This window comes from Bos javanicus, chromosome 18 (genome assembly GCF_032452875.1).
Source record: "Bos javanicus breed banteng chromosome 18, ARS-OSU_banteng_1.0, whole genome shotgun sequence".
Classification (NCBI taxonomy): domain Eukaryota; kingdom Metazoa; phylum Chordata; class Mammalia; order Artiodactyla; family Bovidae; genus Bos; species Bos javanicus.
In genome coordinates, this window is record NC_083885.1 from 47,809,040 (window position 1) to 47,835,543 (window position 26,504).

At 37.9% G+C, this 26,504-nt stretch overlaps 1 protein-coding gene across 2 annotated transcripts; it reads left to right on the forward strand.

The window, feature by feature from the left end:
* LOC133229553 (zinc finger protein 607-like) lies at window positions 1–26,108 on the forward strand. 2 transcript variants are annotated; one of them, XM_061386050.1, is made up of 5 exons: window positions 1–509; window positions 6,171–6,253; window positions 9,945–10,071; window positions 11,153–11,251; window positions 20,358–26,108. In XM_061386050.1, exons 2-5 carry the CDS (start codon window positions 6,245–6,247, stop codon window positions 21,401–21,403), a joined length of 1,281 nt encoding a protein of 426 aa, XP_061242034.1. In that variant the 5' UTR covers window positions 1–509; window positions 6,171–6,244; the 3' UTR covers window positions 21,404–26,108. The 2 variants fall into 2 exon arrangements, with proteins under 2 accessions (XP_061242034.1, XP_061242035.1); XM_061386051.1 differs by having other exon boundaries at window positions 6–509; window positions 11,156–11,251.
* Window positions 26,109–26,504: the final 396 nt, after the last annotated feature.

Sequence of the window (26,504 nt, forward strand, 5' to 3'; positions counted from 1 at the left end):
GAGTGGAATGAGCCTTGTAGGGAAGGGAGAGTTTGGATTATGAACCCACCTTCCAGATCTTCCACTCATGGCCCTCAGGGTCATATTACTGATTTAATTGTGCAGATCTCCCACAAGCAGGCTTGAAAGCCTGGGAAAAGAAGAGCCCCTAAGTCCACTCCTCCCAGTTCTCTGATCAGGTCCCATTCGGATACGCCTCCTCCTGGCCCAGGGACCCGTTGGACACACCCCCTGCCTCACGTCCCGCCTTCCGTCAAGTATGCGCTGCGCAGGCGCAGTCCGGCGGTCACTCCCAGAAGCCTCCCGGCCCCACCCGGCGGCTACTTTGCTTTAGGAGTTTTAAGACGTGGAGCCTTACGTCCCACAGACTACCTGGTGACTTTGGCCTCTGGTTCTTTTTCCGTATCTCTTGTTGCAGACTGCGCGTGAGTGGCACCGTCTGAGGAGGAATCCAGCGTGGGTCGCCGCGGAGGCGACTATGCAGACTTAGCCAGAGCCCGCGAGGGACGGTGAGTGGCGGTGGGAGTGGGGTTGCGAAAGGCGCTGAAAGCGTGGACCGCCCGAGCGCCGCCGCGCGAGTCCGCGCGTCCCCTCGAGGCTGTGGACGCTTGAACAGCGGGGTTGGGGGGGCGCTGGTTTTATCCCTCTTTTAGAGTGAGTGCGATTGTGAGACTGAGAGAGGTGTGCGTTCGTTTTGTGTGACGGAGACACCGAGTGAGTGTCCTTTCTGTGAACGTGGATTACACAGAGCTCTTTGTCCCCGCCGCTGCTTCCAGGCTTCTCTCAAACATGTATGTCTCCCAAAGAATGTGAACGCTGTTGGGAAATCTGTTTTTGAGTCCTGCAAGACACCTTCCAGCAAGAAAGTACCTACCGGCTGCTGAAATCGGAATTTTAAAATCAAGAATTGTCCCTGAGGCCAGGGTTCTGAGAGAGGCCACTTTGTAGCAAGGGGCTTGAGAGTCTGTCCTGGTCGCTGCCCACCCTAAATTATAAAGTCCCCCATTTCTCCTCCTGCCGTCCAGAACTTTAAATAGCCTCCAGCACACTGTGGCTGCCAAAAGTTGTATTAATAATTAAATAATGTCCAGCTGTTAAAAGGCTGTTATTGGGGGGAAAAAAAGAATTGCTCCTGAGACAGGTTCCTACCCCAATCCTTCCTCGGATTACCCTTCCTGGAAGTTCTCTGGGGCTCATTTATACATTTGAGTATGAAAGCATTTCTTGAGCTCCGATGGCAGAAACCTGCTGTGAGCCTTGATACAGATTCCACAGTCCCACTTAATTCTGGTTTTATGTATGAGATCACGGCGGATTTAGTAGCTTTGAAGGATGGAACACAATAAATGCTCAACATTGTCTTTATTGTGGTGTCATTCACCCTTCAGATTTCTATAAATCAATGACGAAAATATAAAGTTAATGTGATGAGTGCTTCTGTTATCAAAGGGCTGCTGCTGCTAAGTCGCTTCCGTCGTGTCCGACTCTGTGCGACCCCATAGACGGCAGCCCACCAGGCTCCCCCGTCCCTGGGATTCTCCAGACAAGAACACTGGAGTGGGTTGCCATTTCCTTCTCCAATGCATGAAAGTGAAAAGTGAAAGTGAAGTCGCTCAGTCGTGTCCGACTCTTCGCGACCCCATGGAGTGCAGCCTACCAGGCGCCTCCGTCCATGGGATTTTCCAGGCAAGATTACTGGAGTGGGGTGCCATTGCCTTCTCCGATCAAAGGGCTAGCTATGCTATGCTATGCTAAGTCACTTCAGTCGTGTCCGACTCTGTGCGACCCCATAGACGGTAGCCTACCAGGCTCCCCCGTCCCTGGGATTCTCCAGGCAAGAACACTGGAGTGGGTTGCCATTTTCTTCTCCAATGCATGAAAGTGAAAAGTGAAAGTGAAGTCGCTCAGTCATGTCCGACTCTTCGCGACCCCATGGAGTGCAGCCTACCAGGCTCCTCCATCCATGGGATTTTCCAGGCAAGATTACTGGAGTGGGGTGCCATTGCCTTCTCCGATCAAAGGGCTAGATGGAGCTAATTTTCCAGAGTGTTCTGATCCAGGGGTCCTTTGTGTTTGGGGGCTTACAAGGGACCACAAAGTCTTTGTAATTGTCTAGAATTACTGCATATATTTGTAAAAATGCATTTTTCAAAGGTGTGCATAACCTTAAAAGATTAGACATGGGTAACTCATCTGCAATGAAAGATTTTTATACTTTTAGATGATTTTTCACAAAATTAATGATTATACAAATGGAATGGTTAAGAAAATCACAGGACATCCATGAGTTAAAATATTACATAGATAATAAAATTCCTGTTCATAAGAATTAGTCATTACAAGAAAAAAAAATGGCTATTATCCAATGTTGAGCAATCTTAATATACTGTAGTTATAAAACAGTAGTCAAGAAAATTTGAAAGCCTCAGCTCATTTTAAAAAGAGAATTTTGTAAAAACTTGCAAGGATTGTAGACAAAATGATAGTTTAATTGGTTTTTCAGAGAAGAATGAAAGTGTTCAGCTACATTTACTGAGCATTTTCTATGTACTAACTTTTCTATCTACTTGGTATACATGTTCACATTAATTTGTGAAGGCAGTTTCCCTTTCTGTTGATGTTAAAGTGTTTATGGTGAAATGTCTCTAATTATCATCAGTGCAATACAGCTAAAGGGTATTCAGGAAGTGAATATACCTAAGTGGTATTTTAATCATGTTGAGGTTTTCATCGTAGGTCTGATATTAACAAATATTTTTAATAAGGAAAATATAGCCTCTTTCCAAAGTCATGTCTATAAATATTTTAATACTTTGAAATATCTTTATATTTTATTTATGATAATGGAATTAATACAGGTTTACTGCCAAAAAATAAGCCTGTGTTCATTTCCTTAAGGAATATATTGAGAAGAAAGCAAGGATAACCCATAATCTCCCTAGAGATAATCATTTTAACATTTTGATGTATATATATATTTTTTTTTTTAATTCCATTTTTGTGTGGCTTTGTTTTGGCAGAATAAAATTGATCAAGGAGACAAAAGAGTCCAACTCATAGTTCAAAACAATCTAATCTAATCCAATAATAAACATTATACCCTGTATATGTAAGGAGAAGAGGGAAGGGCAGAGAATCTTGTGTGAAAAGCATTACAAACAGTTATGCCTTTTATTTATTACAAATGTTATTTGAAACAATTACCAGAGCACTGTATTACTAAGGGAGACATCTTTTCAGAGTTAATAACTTAGAAGTTTGAGCTTAATTTCTGAAAAAATAACACTAATCTCTAATTTCCAGGTGTCTTGCAAGTACAAGCAATTTTTACAAACATAGTTGTTATGCTAGAAAATAAAAGATAATATTTATAAATATTTATGTAAATATGTGAAGAATAAAATTGATTCTCCAGTTGTATTCTCAATTTTATCATACTATTCTTTGAACTGGTTTATGATTCTGAAAAGTTTTTCTTACTCTCTATAGCTGCTGGGGACTGAGGAAGGGCATAGTTTCTCTTTTCTTGTCTAATAATCTCTCTTTTTAAAAATAATGATTTTATAAAGCAGAAACCTATTCTCTTGTCTAATAATCTCTCTTTTTTAAAATAATGATTTTATAAAGCAGAAATCTATTTTCTCATATGTAACTCCTAAAATTTTATTAAATATTAGAATTATAAGAAAGAGGAAACTCAAGAAGCACAAGTTTTAATAAAACCAGGAAGCATCAGAATTAACTTTTTATAATGAAAGATTAAGGAATATGGAATGATTTTCTTCTTCAGTAATGATAGAAATTTTACATTAGTCATCATGATGTACAGTTTAGTGTGTATATGGATTATTTTGCCTAGTCTTCAAAATAGTTTTATGTGATTTTTTTTATCCTTACTTTGCTGATGAGGAAATCGGCATTGAAATGTTTTTCTTAATTTCAGTGGGATGCCACCTCCTAAATTATGCATGCTTTCTTCACTGAGCAATTCTTTTAATACTGTTTTCCATCAATTATGTGGTTTAATATCATCCTTATTAAGAATAGCATGGCATAAATGTCACAAAATAGCAGACTATAATATATTTAACCGGTTTGCTTGCAGTGAGATTTTCATGTTTTTAATTATGGACCATCAAAAATTATTCTCTGATGAACATCCTTGTGTATATACTTTGTAAATTTATATAGTTATTTCCTTAAAAATTTTTTGAAAAGTGGTATTTTGTAGTAAAAAAAATCATACTTCTTTTAATTGTTTTAAATATGCCAGACCTGGAAAGTATAATATTTGAGGTAATGCAATTACTAAAAAGACATAATTACTTCCTTCAGAGTACTTATAATCTGTGAAGGAATTTAAAATCTGAATAGGAATAGGGCTTCCCTGGTGATTCAGTGGTTAAGAATCCACCTGGCAATGCAGGAGACATAGGTTCAATCCCTGGTGCAGGAAGATTCCCAACATGCCTTGGAGCAACTAAGCCCGTGTGCCACAGCTACTGAGCCTGTGCTCTAGGGCGTCTCAAGCCACAGCTACTGAAGTCCATGCACCCTAGAGCCCATGCTCCACAACAAGAGAAGCCATTGCAATGAGAAGCCCGCACACCACAACTAGAGCGTAGCCCCTGCTTGCTGCAACTAGAGAAAAGCCAGTACCACAACGAAGACTCAGCACAGCCAAAAACAAATAAATTAATTAATTAAAAAAAAATTAAAACAATCTGAATAAATCTGAATAGGGATAATTATAAGGTAGTATGTGATAAAGGCCACTGGTGAGAGTTAAGTGACCTGCCTAAAGGAGACATCTGGGTGACTGTAGTGACAGTAAGAATATAAACAAGTAATACTGAGCACATGGGATCTGTATGGCAATATAAGTGGATATTTTTACTATGACCTTTATATCTTGTAGACTTCATTCTAGCATGAGATGTATAGCAAAATTATAGGTAAAATAATTCAGCAGCTGTCTGGAGGGAATCATGACAAAACTGACTGGTTCAGAAACAAAAATTCTTCTGTCAAAAAGATCTGAAATAAAGATGCATTGAGACTGTCATCAGTTTACAAAAGAGATTACTCAGGGACTGTTCCCAAGTTTTTTGTAGCCAAAATTCCAACATAACTGAGAAAAAAGTATGAAATGAGATACTAGGATCCAAAGGAAACAAAAGCCATTTAGTAAAATAATGTGAATTTAAAGAACAAAGAACTTTTGGGAAGTCTTCACCTTAAGTTAAAAAAATCCTTCAAATTCCTATGTCAGTTATTACAATGATTATGAAGTAACCTTTTTAAAAAAAACAAGATCTAAGCAAAAAGATAGGGATTGCTCATGTCAAATTCTGATCATGGCAAAGATATATTTTATGTCTTCAGTAGTCTTATTTGATTGTTTCATGTATGGACTAAAAACAATTGAATACACAGTGATTCATTTCTAAAGACATCCCCACAAAAACAAACAATGCAAAACAGCCAAAAATATAAGAGCTCTTGGTATGTAGACATACAAATTTCTAGACATTTCTATCTTCTGTTTTATGATTATCTGTCATTCTTTTCTCTGTATTGATTAATATGCTGCTATATTTTATAAATAGAAATATATTAGTTGACTTTTCTATTGATGTAAATGAAACACTTTCCACTTCATTAAATATTCTTCCCAATTTAACATTTAATGACTACTTTGTATTCTAGTATATTGTTGGTCTGTCATATATTTAACTAATAAGCTATATTTAACTAATTGCTGGACTTAGAATGCTGAACATTTCTTGTCCATCTCTAATATTTTGATCAACTGCAACCACTTTCAAGGCCACAAAAAGAGGTTTTAATTTGGATTACGTAGCCTCTTTTCTGTCTTGAAGTTCACAATGGAAAGAGGAAGATCTGTTTAGAGCAGGACACAGCTGCCCAATCTCAGGTTCATATCAATCTGATCACAATGGTACATTGGTCAGAACATTTCTAATGACTGCAGCTGAGGGCTCTGGGAAATGAGTGAGGAATGAATTTGTCCAGAATTCTTACTTACCCAAGTTGTGTGTAATGCAAAGTGATTAGGAATCTGGAATAGAAGAGCATAAATGGTGATATTAACTGATGCCCAGTGTGGAAACTCTAAAGCACATCTGAAAGTCTTTCTCTTCTTCCAGGTCTGGGTTTTCTGGACTCGGCTTTTCTGATAGAGAAGCCCAGAGGACTGATCAGCTCTTACAGGTCTAAAACCATGGCCCATGTAAGTTAATATTTCTCTTCTTGTTGAAACATGTGTGTGTATTTTAGGTCATGTAAGCATTTTAATTAATTTTCCTGAAGTTTCCTAAGAGAAAGTTTGCTCAAATAACCTGTTTCCTAATAAATAAATAAATAACCTGTTTCCTAACTATTGTTCCAGAGAAATATGAGGTCAGATTACTTAGCACTGTCTCTGTTTGGCCCATCCGAAACTAGCGTTCATATAATTATTTCCCAGATTATTCAGTGTATTTTAAGTGCCCATTTTTCAATTAAGGGCAGTGATGGAATAATGGGGCTTAAAGTTCTTTGAAGTAAGATTTATGCTGTGCAGGTCAGATTTGTAGTTTGGAGATAGAGACAGTTCAGTTCAGTCACTCACTCGTGTCCGACTCTTTTCGACTCCATGGACTGCAGCACACCAGGCCTCCCTGTCCATCACCATCACCAACTCCTGGATCCTGCTCAAATTCATGTCCATCGAGTCAGTGATGCCATCCAACCATCTCATCCTCTGTTGTCCCTTCTCCTCCTGCCTTCAATCTTTCCCAGCATCAGGGTCTTTTCAAATGAGTCAGTTCTTCACATCAGGTGGCCAAAGTATTGGAGTTTCAGCTTCAGCATCAGTCCTTCCAATGAATATTCAGGACTGATTTCCTTTAGGAGATAGAGATAGTGGTTCTATTTAACTATCCATGGTAAGACTTTGATGTTTTCCACAGATGTGAGATTTCCAGGTAGATGCAGTGGAATTTATCATTGAATGACCTGAATCTTAATGTGGTATGAAATTCTTGCTTTCTGTGGATTAGGTTATGATTGGGGCTTTTAAGATGGCAGTCATGGATTTGCTAGGAAAGCCATGAGACATAAATACTAAGGCTATTTTGTTGTTGAATGAGACATGCTATGTTTGTGTAACATCTGTATAATTGACCAGCCTTCTTCAGTATCATTTAAGTCAAATGAGTTATCTTTTACTGCATAATTAATTACTCTGAAATTAATTAATTTAATTAATTACTCTGTATCTTAAAGCAGCAAACATTTATCTCACAGTTTCAGTCAGTCAAATATTTGGATGTGGCTTAGCTTGACTCTTCTGCTCTGGGTCTCTTATAGGGTTATCAATGTGTTGGTCAGGTTTGCAGTCATTTTAAAGCCCAACTTTTGAGTGGATCTGCATCCAGGCTCACTGATATGGTTGTTGACTTGATGAAGTTCTCATGGCTGTTGGATTGAGGGCCTCACTTCCTCAGTAGCTGTTGACTGGCAGCTGTCCTTGGTTTATTGTTATGTGGGCCTCTCCTTAGAGCAGCTCACAACATGGTAGCTGGCTTCCACAGAGTGAGCAAGTGAGACTGCAAGAGAGAATAAGCAGTGTGGAATTCATGGTTTTTTATAAGCCAACATTGAACATGACATTCCATCACTTTTCTCTATTCTATTCTGTCAGAAATAATCCTTTCACTGGGTTCAGCCCACATTCAAAGGGAGAGGATTACATGAGGACATAAATTCCAGGAAATGGAGATTATTGGTAATCAATAAAGTTACCTGCCACACTCAGAATAAGGAAAACATTTAGTGAGAAATGGTAGATAACAGCAACAATGCATATCATTATATGTAGTTGGTGAAAACAGGACCTTAGAATTGTGGAAAACTTTGCGAATGTTGAGTATCTAATTGTGTAAATGATTAAATATGATTTACTTATAAAATACAATGTCATATACCAAAATAATACATGGATTTATTGAACAAAACAAAAATGCTTATGGCAATATCTGACATAATGAAGGACTTAATGCTTATTTCAAATCCTGAAAGATGATGCTTTTAAAGTGCTGCACTCAATATGCCAGCAAATCTGGAAATCTCAGCAGTGGCCATAGGACTGGAAAAGGTCAGTTTTCATTCCAATCCCAAAGAAGGGCAACGCCAAAGAATGTTCAAAATACCGCAAAATTGCACTCGTTTCACATGCTAGCAAAGTAATGCTCAAAATCCTCCAAGCTAGGCGTCAGTGATATGTGAACCGAAAACTTCCAGATATACAGGAAAATGCAGAGGAACCAAAGATCAAATTGCCATCCATTGGATCATAGCAAAAGCTAGAGAGTCTAGAAAAACATCTACGTCTTCTTCATTGACTACGCTAAAGATTTTGTATGCTGCTAAGTCACTTCAGTCATGTCCAACTCTGTGCGATCCCATAGACGCCAGCCCACCAGGCTCCCCCATCCCTAGGAGTATAAATCACAATAAACTGCAAAATTCTTAAAGAGATGGAAATCTCAGACCACCTTACCTGCCTCCTGCAAAACCTGTATGCAGGTCAAGAAGCAACAACAGTTAGAACCAGACACGGAACAATGGACTGCTTCAAAATTGGGAAAGGAGTATGACAAGACTGTATATTGTCACCCTGCTTACTTAACTTATATGCAGAGTACATCATGCGAAACGCCAGGCTAGGTGAAGCACAAGATGGAATCAAGATTGCCAGGAGAAATACCAGTAACTTCAGATATGCAGATTACACCACCCTTATGCCAGAAAGCGAAGAAGAAATAAAGAGCCTCTTGATGAAGGGGAAAGAGGAGAGTGAAAAAGCTGGCTTAAAACTCAGCATTAAAAAAAAAAAGATTATGGCATCCAGTGCCTTCACTTCATGGCAAATAGATGGAAGAACAATGGAAGCAGTGACAGACTTTATTTTCATGGGCTGCAAAATCACCGTAGATGGTGACAATAGTCAAGAAATTAAAAGACACTTGCTCTTTGGAAGAAAAGCAATGACAAACCTACACAGCATATTAAAAAGCAGGGACATTACTTTGCTGACAAATGTCCATCTAATCAAAGCTGTGGTTTTTCCAGTAGTCATGTGTGGATGTGAGAGCTGGACAATAAAAAAGGCTGAGTGACAAAGAATTGATAACCTTCAAACTGTGGTGCTGTTGAAGACTCTTGAGAGTCCCTTGGACTGCAAGGAGATCAAACCAGTCAATCCTAAAGGAAATCAACCCTGAATATTAATTGAAAGGACTGATGCTGAAGCTGAAGCTCCAATACTTTGGCTACCTGATGTGAAGAGCTGACTCATTGGAAAAGACCCTGATGCTGGGAAAGACTGAAGGCAGAAGGAGAAGGGGGTGACAGAGGATGAGATAGTTGGATGGCATCACTGACTCGATGGACATGAGTTTGAGCAAACTCCGGGAGATGGTGAAGGACAGAGAAGCCTGGCGTGCTGCAGTCCATGGGATCACAAAGAGTTGGACATGACTGGGTGTCTGAACAAGAACACTTGAAGGAAATCTTTAATTTTACCCAGTTTTCTAAAATTTGAAGAAATATTTATTGAGAATTTTTGAGGCAGATACTATTTGAACATTATTCTTGTGTAGGCTTTTTAGTTTAGGAGGGAAACATTATTATTTTGTCCATTTCCAAATGGTTCAGATATTTAGAAGTATCCAGAGTATGGAAGACATTCGACCTGTGTCAGCAGGCTTCTTTAAAAATATGTATACATTGTGCTTCAGTCTCCTCCACATTCTAGATTGCCAGTCTACGTGCTTTCATTTTCTCTTTTCCTGCAGAGAAGTCCATCAATTCCTCTGCTTCTACTTTCAACATATTTTCTTTAATTTCTTCAGTGACACGTGTATTTATGGTTTCAGGGATCGTTGACATTCAGTGATGTGGCCATAGGATTCTCTCAGCAGGAGTGGGAATGCCTGGACCCTGTTCAGAAGACTTTGTACCGGGATGTGATGATGGAGAACTATGGTAACTTGGTCTCATTGGGTACGTTCATCAGCCTCAAATAATTTAGGTTAATTTAGGTTAATTTAGAATCTGCTCTATAGGCTATGTATTTTTTCCACTGTGATTTGCAGGGCTGCCTTTCAAGAAACTAACTAAATTTGTTTTTCCTCTTCCCCAAAAAGTGGCTGAGCTTTGTCAGGTTAGAAATGGCAGCACCATTAAATACCTTAATCTTCTCTATCCTTCAGTCATACTTATATCTCCATGTGTTCTGTTTTTGTATTTGCATCTCTTCCATAATGACCAAGCAGCTAAATTAGAAATTTGTGGCATATATTGTACAACATGGTCAAAGGATCGAAGTTTTTTTGTTAATTTGTATTCCAAATTGCTCTAATACTTCATTTTATGATTTGAAACAGTTTTAGGGATATTAGCTTATCACAGGGCCCTGAATTGCTCTCAGAGCCTCCACAGTTTGTATGATAATGGGTTGGATAATTGGAATTTATTTAAAATTGTACCAAATGCAGTTCATTTCCTAAAACAAAAGTCTTCATCTGATTTGTTGTTGAAAGTTGTGATTGGTGAAAATTACATTCAGAATGGAATGAATATCTTATAGCTGTCCTTTCTTGTGTCCTCTAGTGATAACTAGAGCATAAGAATAAAGTTAATAGTTAACATTTTGATTACTGTGCAGTAATCATTATTCTAGGTACATTATGTGATTTAACTCACTAAAATAACTTGAGTATTAACTGATTTAATTCCCCCAACAGTACTATTATCCCCATTTTATAAAGGAGAATACTGAGGTGCAGTGGGTTTAAATGAATTGTTCAAGGTTATGCCAAAGGCAGGAATTGATTCCAGGCTTCAGAGTATCTTTTTAACCACATTATGCTTGATCTCTAGAGTTAGAAGACATAAAAGTTTGAATTTTAAACACACCAAAACAAAAACTTTACCTTACCAACTAATCTCTTGTTCTTTAACTCTCTCATTCTTCTCTAAAATAGTCAATATCATTATGATCTTTTATAATCGTAATTATAATTTTAATCTTGACTAGTCGCAATTTATTTCTCCATCCTGTGGCATTCTTTTTTCTTTAAAGCAGGCTATTCCATTTCTAAGCCAAATGTAATTACCTTACTGGAGCAAGGAAAAGAGCCCTGGCTAGTTGTGAGAGAAGAAACAAGAAGCTGGTGTACAGGTAAGAGCCAGTCAGGCAGAAGTCATTTGTGTAAGTGGTAGCCCAGGCGTTATGTACTTGGTAAACATATCCCTGAAACATTAGTTGAAAGGTCCCTTCTCAGTGATGTGTGCTAATAAGTAATGTGTGCTAAGTTGCTTCAGTCCTGTCCAACTCTTTGCAACTCTGTGAACTGTAGCTCACCAGAATCCTCTGTCCATGGCATTTCCGAGCCAAGATTACTGGAGTGGGTTAGCATATCCTTCTCCAGGGGATCTTCCTGACCCAGGGATCAAACCTGAGTCTCCTGCATTGCAGGTGGATTCTTTACCAACTGAGCCACCAGGGAAGCCCAGTAACTACATGTTTAACAATCTTAGAAAGTTTACATTGCTCCATTCCACTTACTCCATATCCTTTTCAACACTTGATCTTGTAGTCCCTTAAATTCTAGATACTATAGTTGGTATGTAGTAGTATCTTAGTGGTTTTAATTTACATTTCCATGATGACTAATCATCTTGAGTTTCTTTCATTTACTGATCATTCATATTTTTAGGAATATTTGTTCAAATCTTTACCCATTTGAAATCATTATTTTCTTACACTTGAGGGGTAACGGTTCTTTATTTTGCAACAGAAGGAAGTTGTTTTGGAACATTAAAAACATTTTCCCCACAATTTGTCTTACCTATTTTATTAATATCTTAGAAGGAGTTTTAAAACTTTTATATATTCCAATTTATCAAATTCCTCCTTTATGATTTTTTTTTGGGTATACTATAAAAGAAATCTTTGTCTGCCCCAAGGTGGCAAAGTTTTGTCCCTATTTTTTCTTGACCTTTTTTAAGTTTTGCTTTTACATTTAGTTCTGTATTCATTTTGAGTTAATTTTGTATTACAGTGTGAGTAGGGTTCAGGACTAATGGTTTTCCTATGGATAGTTATTCTAGCACCATTTTTTAAAAAAGGAATTTCCTTTACCCTTTGGATTGCTTTGGCACCCCGTTGGGTTACATGTATGTGTGTCTATTTCTGGTCTCTATTGTGTTCTTCATGTTGGCATAGAAAGTGAGAATCTTGAGGTACATTTTTTCATTTGTGACCTTTGTTAAATTGAGGTAGTTTTCTTTTGTTCCTAGTTTGCTGCTTTCTTTTTTGTTGTTGTTTGTTTTTGCTATGAATGGGTATTCAATTTTGTCAAATGCTTTATCTGAGTCTATTAAAATTTTTTTTCAAAACTTGACATTTCTTGTGTCCCCTCGTAATCCTTCCTCCTCTGTCTCCTTCCAGCTTCCCTAGGTAAGCACTGATCTACTTTCTACTTTCTATCACAATTGAGTTGATTCCATTTTCTGTAGTTTTATATAAACATGATAGTGTGAAGTTTTTCATCTTCCTTTAGTCAGCGTAATTATGTTGAAGTTCATCATGTTGTTATTTGTATTTTACTGTTTATTGCTCAGTACTATACCAGTATTTGATTATACCACAGTTGTTTCTTCATTATTTGTTGATGGACATTTTTGGGTTTTAGCAATGACAAATTAAGATGCTGTAGATATTTGTTTACAAGTTTTTGAATGGACATATGCTTTCATTTCTTTAGGCTAAATACTGATCAGTTGAATGCCTGGATTATATGGGACATGTATGATTAAATGTGTAAGACTTAAAATTCATTTATTTTTGGCCATGCTGGGTCCTCGTTGAGGCTCAAGGGCTTTCTCTAGTTGCAGTAAGTGGGGGCTACTCTCTGGTTGCAGTGCGTGGCTTCTCATTGTAGCGGCTTCTCTCGTTGCAGAGCGTGGGCTCTAGGGTGGGGGTTTCAGTAGTTGTGGCTCACAGGCTTAGTTGCCTGGTGGCATGTGCAATCTTCCTGGATCAGGGATCATACCTGCGTCCCCTGCATTGGCGGGTGGATTCTTAACCACTGGATCACCAAGGAAGTCCAAGATTTTAAATTTAGATAAATAAGATTATAAATTTAAATTTGTAAGAAACTTTTATAGAGTTTTTATACCATTTCACATCTCCACCAGCTCTAAGAGAAAGGTGGATCCTCCATATCTTATGAACAGTTGGTATGATAAGTCTTTTTAATTTTGGCCTTTCAAATAAGTATATAGTGGCATTTTGTTGTGGCTTAAATGTTATTCTCTGTAATGGCTAATGATATTGAGTATCTTCTTTACTGTTTCTTTGGTGCAGTATCTTTTAAAATCTTTTCTGTTTTCTTATTGAACTTGTAAGTTACTTTTCATAGTCTACATTAAAATATAGCTTTTTTTAACATTCTCTTTTTTATTGTGATTTTTCCTTTCATTCTTGTAGCAATATGTTTTAGAGAACAGAAGTTTTTAACTTTCACAAAATTGAGTTTACCTGTGTATCTTTATGAATCATGACTTTTGGTGTATCTAAGAATTCCCTTTGCTGTCCAAGGGACTCTTAAGAGTCTTCGTCAACACCACAGTTCAAAAGCATCAATTCTTCGGCACTCAGGCTTTCTTTATAGTCCAACTCTCACATCCATACACGACTACTGGAAAAACCATACCTTTGACTAGACTGATCTTTGTTGGCAAAGTAATATCTCTGCTTTTTAATATACTGTCTAGGTTGGCCATAACTTTTCTTCCGAGGAGCAAGCGTCTTTTAATTTCATGGCTGCAGTCACCATCTGCAGTGATTTTGGAGCCCAAAAAATAAAGTCTGACACTGTTTCCACTGTTTCCCCATCTATTTCCCATGAAGTGATGGGGCTAGATGCCATGATCTTAGTTTTCTGAATGTTGAGTTTTAAGCCAACTTTTTACTCTCCTCTTTCACTTTCATCAAGAGGCTTTTTAGTTTCTCTTTGCTTTCTGCCATAAGGGTGGTGTCATCTGCATATCTGAGGTTATTGTTATTTCTCCCGGCAGTCTTGATTCCAGCTTGTGCTTCATCCAGTCCAGCATTATATCCAGAGGTACTCTGCATATAAGTTAAATAAGCAGGGTGACAATATACAGCCTTGACGTACTCCTTTCCTGATTTGGAACCAGTCTGTTGTTCCATGTCCAGTTCTAACTGTTGCTTCTAGACCTGCATACAGATTTCTCAGGAGGCAGGTCAGGTGGTCTGGTATTCCAACCAGTCCATCCTAAAGGAAATTGGTCCTGAATATTCATTGGAAGGACTGATGCTGAAGCTAAAACTCTGATACTTTGGCCACCTGATGCAAAGAACTGACTCATTTGCAAAGACCCTGAAGCTGGGAAGGATTGAAGGCGGGAGGAGAAGGGGACAACAGAGGATGAGATGGTTGGTTGGCATCACTGATTCAATGGACATGAGTTTGAGTAAACTCTGGGAGTTGGTGATGGACAGGGAGGCTTGGCATGCTACGGTCCATGGGATCACAAAGAGTCAGATATGACTGAGTGACTGAACTGAACTGAACTGAACTGAAGAATTCTTTGCCTAGCCCAAGGTCAAACATTTTTTCCTGTTTTCTTCTAGAAGTTGCACAGTTTTATGTTTAACGTTCAGGTCTGTGATCCATTTTTTATTTCATTTTTACTTATGAAAGTCTGGATTCTTTTTTTATTTTTCAGCATATGGCTATCCCAATTGTTCCTGCATCATTTCTTTCTTCACTATTGCCTTTGAAATGATGAAAGTAAAATTTTCACATATGTATGGATCTATTTCTGATAATCTGTTCCATTGGTTATATGTCAATTTGATGTGTCTTACTGATTACTGTATCTTCATAAGTCTTATAATTAAGTAGTGTTATTTAGTCCTTGTATTACAGTCTTTTCAAAGTTTAACTATTCAAGATCCTTTGCATTTCCTTATAAATTTTAGGATCAGCTTGTCAGTTTCATCATAGACAACAAAAATGTCTGCTAGGACTTTTTAATGAAATTACATTAAATCTATAAATCAATTCAGCAGTAATTATTGACATCTTAATAATACCAAGTTTTACATCCCATGAACATGATATATGTCTTCATTTATTTATTTATTTATATTTCTCAGCTGTGTTTTGTAGTTTATAGTTTACAGGTCTTCAGTTCAGTTCAGTCACTCAATCATGTCAGACTCTTTGCGACCCCATGAATCGCAGCATGCCAGGCCTCCCTGTCCATCACCAACTCCCGGAGTTCACCCAAACTCATGCCCATCGAGTCGGTGATGCCATCCAGCCATCTCATCCTCTGTCGTCCCCGTCTCTTCCTGCCCCCAATCCCTCCCAGCATCAGAGTCTTTTCCAATGAGTCACCTCTTCGCATGAGGTGGCCAAAGTACTGGAGTTTCAGCTTTAGCATCAGTCCTTCCAAAGAAATCCCAGGACCAATCTCCTTTAGAATGGACTGGTTGGATCTCCTTGCAGTCTAGGGGACTCTCAAGAGTCTTCTCCAACACCACAGTTCAAAAGCATCAATTCTTCGGTGCTCAGCTTTCTTCACAGTCCAACTCTTACATCCATACATGACCACTGGAAAAACCATAGCCTTGACTAGACGAACCTTTGTTGGCAAAGTAATGTCTCTGCTTTTCAGTATGCTATCTAGTTTGGTCATAACTTTCCTTCCAAGGAGTAAGCATCTTACACATCTTTTTTGAGATATATCCCTCATGATATCCTAGTTTTGATACTACTTTAAAGTTTTTAAAATTTGAATTCCTGAGTGTTCTCTCATATTTATTGTACATATTGGTTGTATATGCTTCAGGCTTGCTAAACTCAGTTATTGTCTTCTAGTAGCTGTTTTGTAGATTACATGTGACTTTCTACATGTATGATTAAGTAATCTTGATTAATGACATTTTTGTTTCTTAGCTTTTCTCCTGCATGCCTTTATTTATTTTCTTGACTTATTGCACTGCCTGGAACTTCTAGTCCAGTGTTGAATAGAAGTACTGAGGGCATAACTTTTTTTTGGGGGGGGGCATAACTTTTTATTGTTCCTGATCATATGTGGTAGGCATAATTCTCTCACCATTGGATATGATGTTAGCTGTGGGTTTTTGGCAGGCGATCTTTATTAGGATAAGTTCTTTCTTTCTAGTTTGCTGTAATTTTTTTTTAGATTTTATTTAATATGAACTATTTTTTAAAGTCTTTATTGAATTTGTTACAATATTGTTTCTGTTATTTATGTTACGGTTTTTTGGCTGCAAAACATGTGGGATCTTAGCTTCCCAACCAGGAGTTGAACCCACACCCCCTGCATTGGAAGGCAAATTCTTGACCATTGGATCACCAAGAAAGTCCCTGCTGTGAGTTTTTATGAGGGACAGATACGACTTTTATTAAATGCTTTAAAAAAAAATTTTTTTAGACATGATCCATATGGGTTTTATAGTTAATTATATTGATGGAATTTTCAAATATTAAACCAGTCTTGTATTCCTGAGATTGATCATTGATATGGTCTGAATGTTTCTATACCCCAGTATGCACATATTGAAATCCTAACTCCCAAAGATAATGCCATTTGGAGGAAAAGCCCTTGGGATTTGATTAGGGCAAGAAGGTAGAGCCCTTGTGAGTAGAATTAGTGTTCTTATTAAGAGTTCCCACAAAGATTCCTAACCCCTTACACTGTATGAGAATGCATTGAGAGCATACTGGCTATGAACTAGGAAGAAGGCCTTTCCCAGAATATGATCATACTGGTCCCTTGATCTTGGACTTCTCAGCCTTTGGAACTGTAAGAAGTAAATTTCTGTGTTTATGAGCTACCCACGGTATTTTTTGTTACAGTAGCCCAAATGGACTAAGACAGGCATAATGTATTATCTTTTTTATATGTTGATCAATTCTTTTAAGATAGTGTTTAGTATTTTGCATATATATTTACGAAGACTTCCCAAGATGGCTCAGTGATTATCCACCTGCCAAGCAGGTTCTATCCCTTGGTTGAGAAGATTCCCTGGGGAGGGAAATGGCAACCCACTCCATTATTCTTCCCGGGTAATTCCATGGACAGAGGAGCCTGGCAGGCTACAGTCCATAGGATCACAGAGCTGGACATGACTGATCGACTAAGCATATACACAAATATGTTTACAAGATTTTATACTGTGTAATTTTCACTTCTTACAATGTTTTTCTCCTGTTTGGTATCACAGTAACTAGCTACATAGAGTGATTCACTCCTCCATTTTCTGAAAGAGTTTGTTTAGAATTGGTACCTCTTCACTAAGTATTTGAAACAGTTCACCAGTGAAATCACTTGTGCTTGTAATTTTCTTCGGGGAGAGGTTTTCAAATTGTTTGTAGGTATAGTGTTGCCACACTGATTTATATCCTCATGCACATGTCATTGTTGGTAAGGGTGAATGTTGTACTGATCCACACCCAGATGGGCTTCCCTGATAGCTCAATTGGTAAAGAATCTGCTTGCAATGTAGGAGATCCGGGTTTGATCCCTGGGTAGGAAAGATCTCCTGGAGAAGGGAAAGGCTACCCACTCCAGTATTCTGGCCTGGAGAATTCCATGGGGTGTATATAGTCCATGCGGTTGCAATGAGTCAGACACAACTGAGTGCCTTTCACTTTCACATACCCAAATACCGAATTAAGAAATCTTTTCTGGCTATTTTTGTCCCAGCATTCCCCCCTTGCTTTCTAGTTTGGCAGTGCTCCCTCTTTGGCAGTGCTCCCTCTTATTGTTCTTATAGCCAGAAATATTGTGGAGTTTATTTTGGAAGTTTTGTAGGCCATGCTTACCCCACAATAACTGGGACCTGCCCTTGAAACACGGACATGAGAGTGAGTTAGGCAAGAAACTCAGCTCAGTCTCGGCTGCTTTGTAAAGTCTGACTCCGTTCCAAAGCCCTCCTGATTCATTTACAGCCTTAATGTAGTTAGTTTTTGTGTTTTGTCAAGTGTTAATTGTTGAAATCAGTCAGAAAGGGGGCAGGCCATAGGAACTTCATGATGCCATACTGGTACTAGAACTTCTTCAGTTAGAATTATTTAATGATGAGAAACAATTTTTTTCTCTTGTATCATTGCTGATTCATTGCTTTTTATTGCATGGTTTTTACCTGTCACAATCATTTTTATGCCACTATTTTTTAAATTTTTTGGCCAGGTTAAACTTTCTAAGCCTTTGAATTCTTCCTTTTTGGCATAAGAGCCTAAATTTTCCCTTTGTTCAGCTATGCTGTATCCATTTTTTTAGATCTAGATATTGAGAAATTACAATACAGGTGTTAAAATATGTTTATTACTTTTTTTTTCTGGCAGCTTTTTTTCTGTTTCTTCTGTAGCATCTGATTGGTTTAGGCTTTCTCTTCTGTGGTCAGTTTTGATAAATTTTCCTAGAAAGTAATCCATACTTTCAAAAGTAGTCATGTAGTATAATTCATACAAATTATACCTTACAGTTTAAATAAATTCCTGTTTCTTTTAATTCCTCTGATGATTCTTGTTTTCCTTATATTATCATTTGTTTTTAATTGTCTTTTTAAATTGATTTATGTAACACTTCATATAATGATTTTTTTTTAAACACCAGCTCTTTATTTGTTAATGCTATTGTTTTCTAACTCATTATGTTCTACTTTTATCTTTATTTTACTTCCTCCCTCTACTTTGTTGTTTGTTGTTTGTTGTTTATTTTTTATATATTAGGCTTTGAGTTTCAAATCACTTTTTTGTAGAGATAATTATTTTAGGTTTTCAGTTCTCTGCCTGGTGAAACAATGCCCAAGATTCAGATATGGGTTTGTTTTCTGTGTGGTCCATTTATTGGAATTCTTTTAGTTTTTTCTTCCCATAGTGATCTAGCATTTTTCTAGAAGGCATTTTCATTTCCACATGAAAGTGCTTTTGGTTGCTAGTATTTATTAATTTCCATTGTTATCAATTTTGAAGCATGTTGTTAATATTCTTTCAATTTTTTATACACATACCACACCATACGCTAGTTACAAGAAAATATTTTTTGCCCTCAACTCATAGCCTCCTCATTAAACCCTTTGTATTTTGATCAAGATACTTCACAGAGACTTTTATCATTGAGCCCCCAACTGCTAATTATTTTTCATATAATTCTTGGTGCTCTTCTAGACTCTTTTGTATAATTCAAGTTCCCTCTTTTGCCCAAAGTCCCTAAATGTTCAAAATACTACATGACTTGTATGTATACCTGGTATATATCAGAGAACTGATTGACAGACTTTTCTGGGGATGACCAGAATGGTTGATGATGATGATGTGATGTTTAGACGCTAAGTTGTGTCCAACTCTTGTTACCCCCATGGACAGTAGCCTGCCAGGCTCTTCTGTCCCTGGGATTTCCCAGGCAAGAATACTGGAATGGGTTGCTATTTCCATCTTCAGCAGATCTTCCCAAATGAGGGATCAAATCCATGTCTCCTGCATTGGTAGGCAGATACTTTACCATCAGGGTAAAGCCTTGACCAGAATGGTTGGCCTTGGTTAAAAAGGAAAGCTAGAGAGGACCTGAGAAAAGCTATGAAGGACTGAATGAGATTGAACATCTATAAGGATGATAAATAATAAAGTGTCAGGGGAGGAGTAACTAAGCAAAGACCCTCAGTATCTTAATTTATTATGAAGAATAAATAAAAGCACATGTGCTCTGCACAGAGGGAAAGTGTCACAGTGGTGGAAATGCATATTTTTAGGGGAATTGTAATTGAAGACTGATCAGGTATAAATAATTTGCTTTTTGAAGTTTTATATATGTACATATTTATATTTTAGATGGAAATAGTATTTAGAGATGGCTGATACTGGCTCTCTAGGGACGAGATTTTGCATATCGTCATAAGTCTAGTTTCAGTTTCATTACATTGATAGCTTGAAATTGCCTGTGGTGGCACTGTTTACACCATAGACATTGGCAAACACTGTAAATCAGGGCTGGATGTGTTAGGTGTGTGTCTTTGTAGAGCTGGCTGTTAAACATTTACCAGCACTGTACTGCATAAACTTACTTATTCTGAGCCCTCCTTTTAAATTTTCAAGTTTTATAACTGTATTGTAGAGTTCTTTAAACCATCTTTACTGGGTGAAATTTTCAGTTTTTCTCTTAATTCTATAAAATGTTTTGTTTGGTGGTCAAAGGAACTTTTTTCTTATTTGTTTTAGATTTGGACTCAAGATGTGAAATAACCAGCAATGGAAAAGCATACATTTATAAAAAACGTTCATCTCTTACTCTACATCACAGAATTGATAATGGAGAGAAACCATATGAATGTAAGGAATGTGGGAAGGCCTTTAGTCGTCACACAGACCTAAAAGTACATCAAGTAATTCATACTGGTGAGAAACCGTATGAATGTAAGGAATGTGGGAAGGCCTTTAGTCGTCCTACAGACTTAAAAGTACATCAAGTAATTCATACTGGTGAGAAACCGTATGAATGTGAGGAATGCGGGAAGGCTTTTAGTCGTCTTACAGACTTTAAAGTACATAAGAGAATTCATACTGGTGAGAAACCCTATGAATGTGAACATTGTGGGAAGGCTTTTAGTCGTGCCTCCAACCTTGCTCAACATGCCAGAGTTCATACTGGTGAGAAATGCTATGAATGTAAGGAATGTGGGAAGGCCTTTAGTGATGTTGGAACACTTAAAATACATCAGAGAATTCATACTGGTGAGAAACCGTATGAATGTAAGGAATGTGGGAAGGCCTTTAGTCAAGCCTCAAACCTCATACAACATGACAGGATTCATACTGGTGAAAAACCCTATGAATGTAAAGACTGCGGGAAGGCCTTTAGTCATGCTTCACATCTTGTTAGACATGAGAGAATTCATACTGGTAAGAAACCCTATGAATGTAAGGAGTGTGGGAAGGCTTTTAGGAGTAGCCATCAACTTACTATACACCATCGATTTCATACTGGTGAGAAACCGTATGAATGTGAGGCATGTGGGAAGGCCTTTAGTGTGTATGGACGACTTACTCGACATCAGAGTATTCACAGTGGTGAGAGACCTTTTGAATGTAACAAATGTGGGAAGTGCTTTAGGCTCAGTTCAAGCCTTAAAGTACACCAGAGTATTCATACTGGTGAGAAACCCTTTGAATGCCACAGATGTGGGAAGTCCTTTAGGCTTAGTTCAATGCTTAAGGTACATCACAGAATTCACACTGGAGAGAGACTTTGTGGGATATATGTATAGTAGACAGTGGAATTATACAACTTGTAATGAAGAGAATGTGAGAAGGATTTTATATGGTTCAGTTCTTATAAGGCATCAAATAATTTAGGAACTCCTTGGAATTCAAGCAATGTTTGAAGTTTTTCAGTTATGACCCAAATACTGTTCACCTCCAGAGAATTTATATTGTACTTTATATTAACAAATCTTTTATGGCATTCCCCTTTTGTTACTATTCACTGAGTGACCAAGCTCTTTGGCCAAGGTTGCAAAGCAGATCAGATCAGTCGCTCAGTCGTGTCCGACTCTTTGCGACCCCATGAATCGCAGCACGCCAGGTCTCCCTGTCCATCACCAACTCCCGGAGTTCACTGAGACTCACGTCCATCGAGTCAGTGATGCTATCCATAAGTGCCTCCAGTTCCCTGGTTGGGGAATTAAGATCCAGCAAGCCATGCAGCATAGCCAAAAAAGGAAAAAAGAAAAATAGAAACCTCCCACCAAAGAAAAGTCCTGGGCCTGGTGGCTTCACTGATGAATATAAACAAGAACTAATACCAGTCTTTCTCAAACTTTTCAAAAAAGTTGAAGAGGAGGGAATACTTCCTAACTGATTCTATGAGACCAGCACAACCCTATTAAAAAAACTATTAAAAAACCACTACAGTAAAGAAAACTACAGAACAATGTCTCTTATGATCATTTATCCAAATATCCTCAACAAAGTACTAGCAAACAGAATTCTGCAGTATGTTAAAAGGATTATACACAACCAAATGGATTTATTCCTAGAATGCAAGCATGGTTCATCATAGGAAAGTTCACCAATGTAATATGGCACATCAGCAAAATGAAGGAAGAAAACACGATCATGTCAACTGACACAGAAAAAGCATTTGACAAAATTCAACACCCCTTTATAATAAAAACACTCAACAAAATAGGAATAGAAGGAAATCATCTCCATTGTAACAAAAGGTATATATGAAATAATCTCCACATAATAAAAGCTATATGAAAGACCAATAGGAAGCATCAGTTCAGTTCAGTTCTGTTGCTCAGTCTGACTCTGCGACCCCATGAATCACAGCACGCTGGGCCTCCCTGTCCACAGCAACTCCCGGAGTTCACCCAAACTCATGCCCATAGAGTCGGTGATGCCATCCAGCCATCTCATCCTCTGTCGTCCCCTTCTCTTCCTGCCCCCAATCCCTCCCAGCATCAGAGTCTTTTCCAATGAGTCACCTCTTCACATGAGGTGGCCAAAGTATTGGAGTTTCAGCTTTAGCATCAGTCCTTCCAAGGTACACCCAGGACTGATCTCCTTTAGAATGGACTGGTTGGATCTCCTTGCAGTCCAAGGGACTCTCAAGAGTCTTCTCCAACACCACAGTTCAAAAGCATCAATTCTTTGGCACTCAGCTTTCTTCACGGTCCAACTCTCACATCCATACATGACCACTGGAAACACCATAGCCTTGACTAGACAAACCTTTGTTGGCAAAGTAATGTCTCTACTTTTGAATATGCTATCTAGGTTGGTCATAACTTTCCTTCCAAGGAGTAAGCGTCTTTTAATTTCATGGCTGTAATCACCATCTACAGTGATTTTGGAGCCCCAAAAAATAAAGTCTGACACTGTTTCCACTGTTTCCCCATCTACTTCCCATGAAGTGATGGGGCCAGATGCCATGATGTTAGTTTTCTGAATGTTGAGCTTTAGGCCAACTTTTTCACTCTCCTCTTTCACTTTCATCAAGGGGCTTTTGAGTTCCTCTTCACTTTCTGCCATAAGGGTGGTGTCATCTGCATATCTGAGGTTATTGATATTTCTGCCAGCAATCTTGATTCAGCTTGTGCTTCTTCCAGCCCAGCATTTCCAATGATGTACTCTGCATATAAGTTAAATAAGCAGGGTGACAATATACAGCCTTGACATACTCTTTTTCCTATTTGGAACCAGTCTGTTGTTCCATGTCCAGTTCTAACTGTTGCTTCCTGACCTGCATATAGGTTTCTCAAGAGGCAGGTCAGGTGGTCTGGTATTCCCATCTCTTTCAGAATTTTCCACAGTTTATTGTGATCCACACAGTCAAAGGCATTGGCATAGTCAAGAAAGCAGAAATAGATGTTTTTCTGGAACTCTCTTGCTTTTTCCATGGTCCAGCGGATGTTGGCAATTTGATCTCTGGTTCCTCTGTCTTTTCTAAAACCAGCTTGAACTTCTGGAAATTCACACTTCATGTATTGCTGAAGCCTGGCTTGGAGAATTTTGAGCATAATACTTGATAAAAGAAAATATTTTTATCTAACATCAAGAAACAAGACAAGGATGTCTTCTATTCAACTATACCACTTCTACTCAACACAGCACTGAAAGGTCTCAGCAGATAATTATGCAAGAAAAACAAAGGCATCCAAATTGGAGAGGGAAAAGTAAAACAATCTCTGTTAATAGGTGACATGATGTTATATGTAGAAAACCCTTAAGACTACAAAAGAAATCTGTTAGATTTGGTAAATGAACTCAGCAAAGTTTCAGGATGCAAAGTCAACATGTAAAAATCAGTTGCATTTCTGTACATTAACAAAAAACAAAAGGAAATTACAAAAACATGTCCATTTATGATAGCATCAAAAAGGATGAAATAGTGAAATTAACCAAGGAAGTAAAAGTACAATGAAAGCTACAAAATAAGAAATTATAGAAGACATAAATAAATGGAGAAACATCCCATGTTCATAGATTAGAAGACAATGTTATTAAAATGCCAGTGCTACCCAAAGCAATCTACAGATTCAAAGCAATCCCAATCAAAATCCCAATGATGCTCTTTGCAAAAATACAGAAACCCACCCTGAAATTCAAATGGAATCTTAAAAGGACCTCTATAGCCAAAACAATCTTGAAAAGAACAAATCTAGAGGACTCACATTTCCTGATTTCAAAATTTACTATGAAACTTTAGTAATCAAAACAGTGTGGTATTTGCATACAGACAGACATATCCACAAGTGGAATAGAATAGAGAGCCCACAAGTAAACCCTTACATATATAGTCAAGTGATTTTGACAAGGCTGCCAAGACCATTCCGGAGAAGGCAATGGCACCCCACTCCAGCACCTGGAAAATCCCATGGACGCAGGAGCCTGGTAGGCTGCAGTCCATGGGGTCGCTAAGAGTCGGACACGATTGAGCAACTTCCCTTTCACTTTTCACTTTCATGCATTGGAGAAGGAAATGGCAACCCACTCCAGTGTTCTTGCCTGGAGAATCCCAGGGACGGGGGGCCTGGTGGGCTGCTCTCTATGGGGTCGCACAGAGTCGGACATGACTGAAGCAACTTAGCAGCAGCAGCAGCAGCAGCCAAGACCATTCAATGAGGAAAGTACCCTTTTTCAAAAAATAGAGCTGGGAAAACTGGATGTCTACACTGAAAAGAATGAAGCTGGACCCTTACCTTATGTCATGTACAACAACTATCTCAAAATAGACTGAGGACCTAAACACAAGACTTAGAACCTTTAGAATGAAACAGGACAAAACCTTCATGACATTGGATTTGGCAATGTTTTCTTGGATATGATATCAAAGACACAGCAAAAGAATTGGACTTGATGAAATTTAAAAAAAAATTTGTATCAAAAGACAGTGTCCATTCAAACAATATCATTGAAACTAATGGAGTATCATTTTCAATAGGTTATTTTTGGAAATTACTTTTCTATAACTATGTATCTTTTTCATTAGAATGTGTAGATCATTGTCACCTGAAGGAAGAAAGAAAAAACAGACACTATGCACAGAGTGAAAAGGCAGTCCACAGAATGGGGGGAAATATTTGCAAATTTGATAAGCAGTTATATCCAGAATGTAGAGAAACTTCTAAAACTCAACAACAATTTTAAAAAATTAAAAAATGGGTAAAAAACTTAAATAGACATTTCTCCAAAGAAGATATATGAATGGAGAATAAGCACATGAAAATATGGTTAACATCACTAATCATTAAGGAAATACAAATCAAAACTACTGTGAGGTGCACCTGACATCTATTACAATCACTACTATTGGGGAAAAAAGAAAAACAGAAAAAGAACAGTGTTGGAAAGGATATAGAGAAATTCGAACCTATCTGTACTACTGGTGGGAATGTAAAATGGTTCAACCATGGTAGGAAACATGTAGTTTCCTCAAAGGGTTAAAAAGAGAAGTATGATCCAGCTGTGGGTATAATTGAGGTCAGTTTCTTTTAAGAGCTAGTTATATACTGTTCATACCAGCATTGTTCACATTAGCTCTAACATAGAGGAAATCCAAGAGTCTGTAAGCTAAATGTGGTATATATATATACAATGGAATATTCCTCAGCCTTTTAGAAGGAAATTCAGTAATGTGCCAAACAAAGATGAACTGTGAGGATATTTTGGTGAATGAAGTAAATTGTCACAAAAGGCGCATATTGAATGATTCTACTTACGTGAAGTACTTGGTCAAAAATCATTGAACTTGTAATGATGGTTGCCAGTGCCTGGGGAGAGTGGGGAATTATTGATTATGATTGATAAGTATAAAGTTTTAGTGTTAAAAAATGAAGAGTTATAGGGTTCAATGGTAGTTATGACTACATACAATGTCACTGAAATATATATTTAAAAATGGTTAAGATGGTAAATTTATGATATATGTATTTTTAAAAAATACAACAACAAAAATTTACAGACTGGATGGCTTTATCTTCTTATGGTTCTGGAGACAAGATGTCATCAAGTTTGGTTCCTCTGAGGCCGGCCTCCTTGGCTTGCAGATGACCGCCTTCTCACTGTGTCCTCTTGTGGCCTTTGGTCTGTGTGTGCTCATCTCTGTTGTCTCTCTGTATGTCCTAATCTTGCTGTGGTGACATTAGTATTAATAAGAGTGGATTAGGGCCAACCCAAATAGCCTTATTTTAATTACTTCTTTTAAACCTTATCTCCAGATACAGTCACATTTTAAGGTCCTGAGGGTTAGGATTTCAATAGATCAATTTTGGGGAGGCACATAACACTGGTTCATAACACTGGTCAAGCTGATAAAACAAGGTCTCAGGCATACAAAAAACTTTTTAGGCAAGATATTCC

What these genes read in the sequence shown, in the direction of transcription:
- LOC133229553 (XM_061386050.1), top strand. An exon ending in TGGTAACTTGGTCTCATTGG is followed by an intron (nt 10,072 to 11,152) that starts GTACGTTCATCA and finishes TTTTCTTTAAAG; the next exon opens with CAGGCTATTCCATTTCTAAG. An exon ending in AACAAGAAGCTGGTGTACAG is followed by an intron (nt 11,252 to 20,357) that starts GTAAGAGCCAGT and finishes TATTTGTTTTAG; the next exon opens with ATTTGGACTCAAGATGTGAA.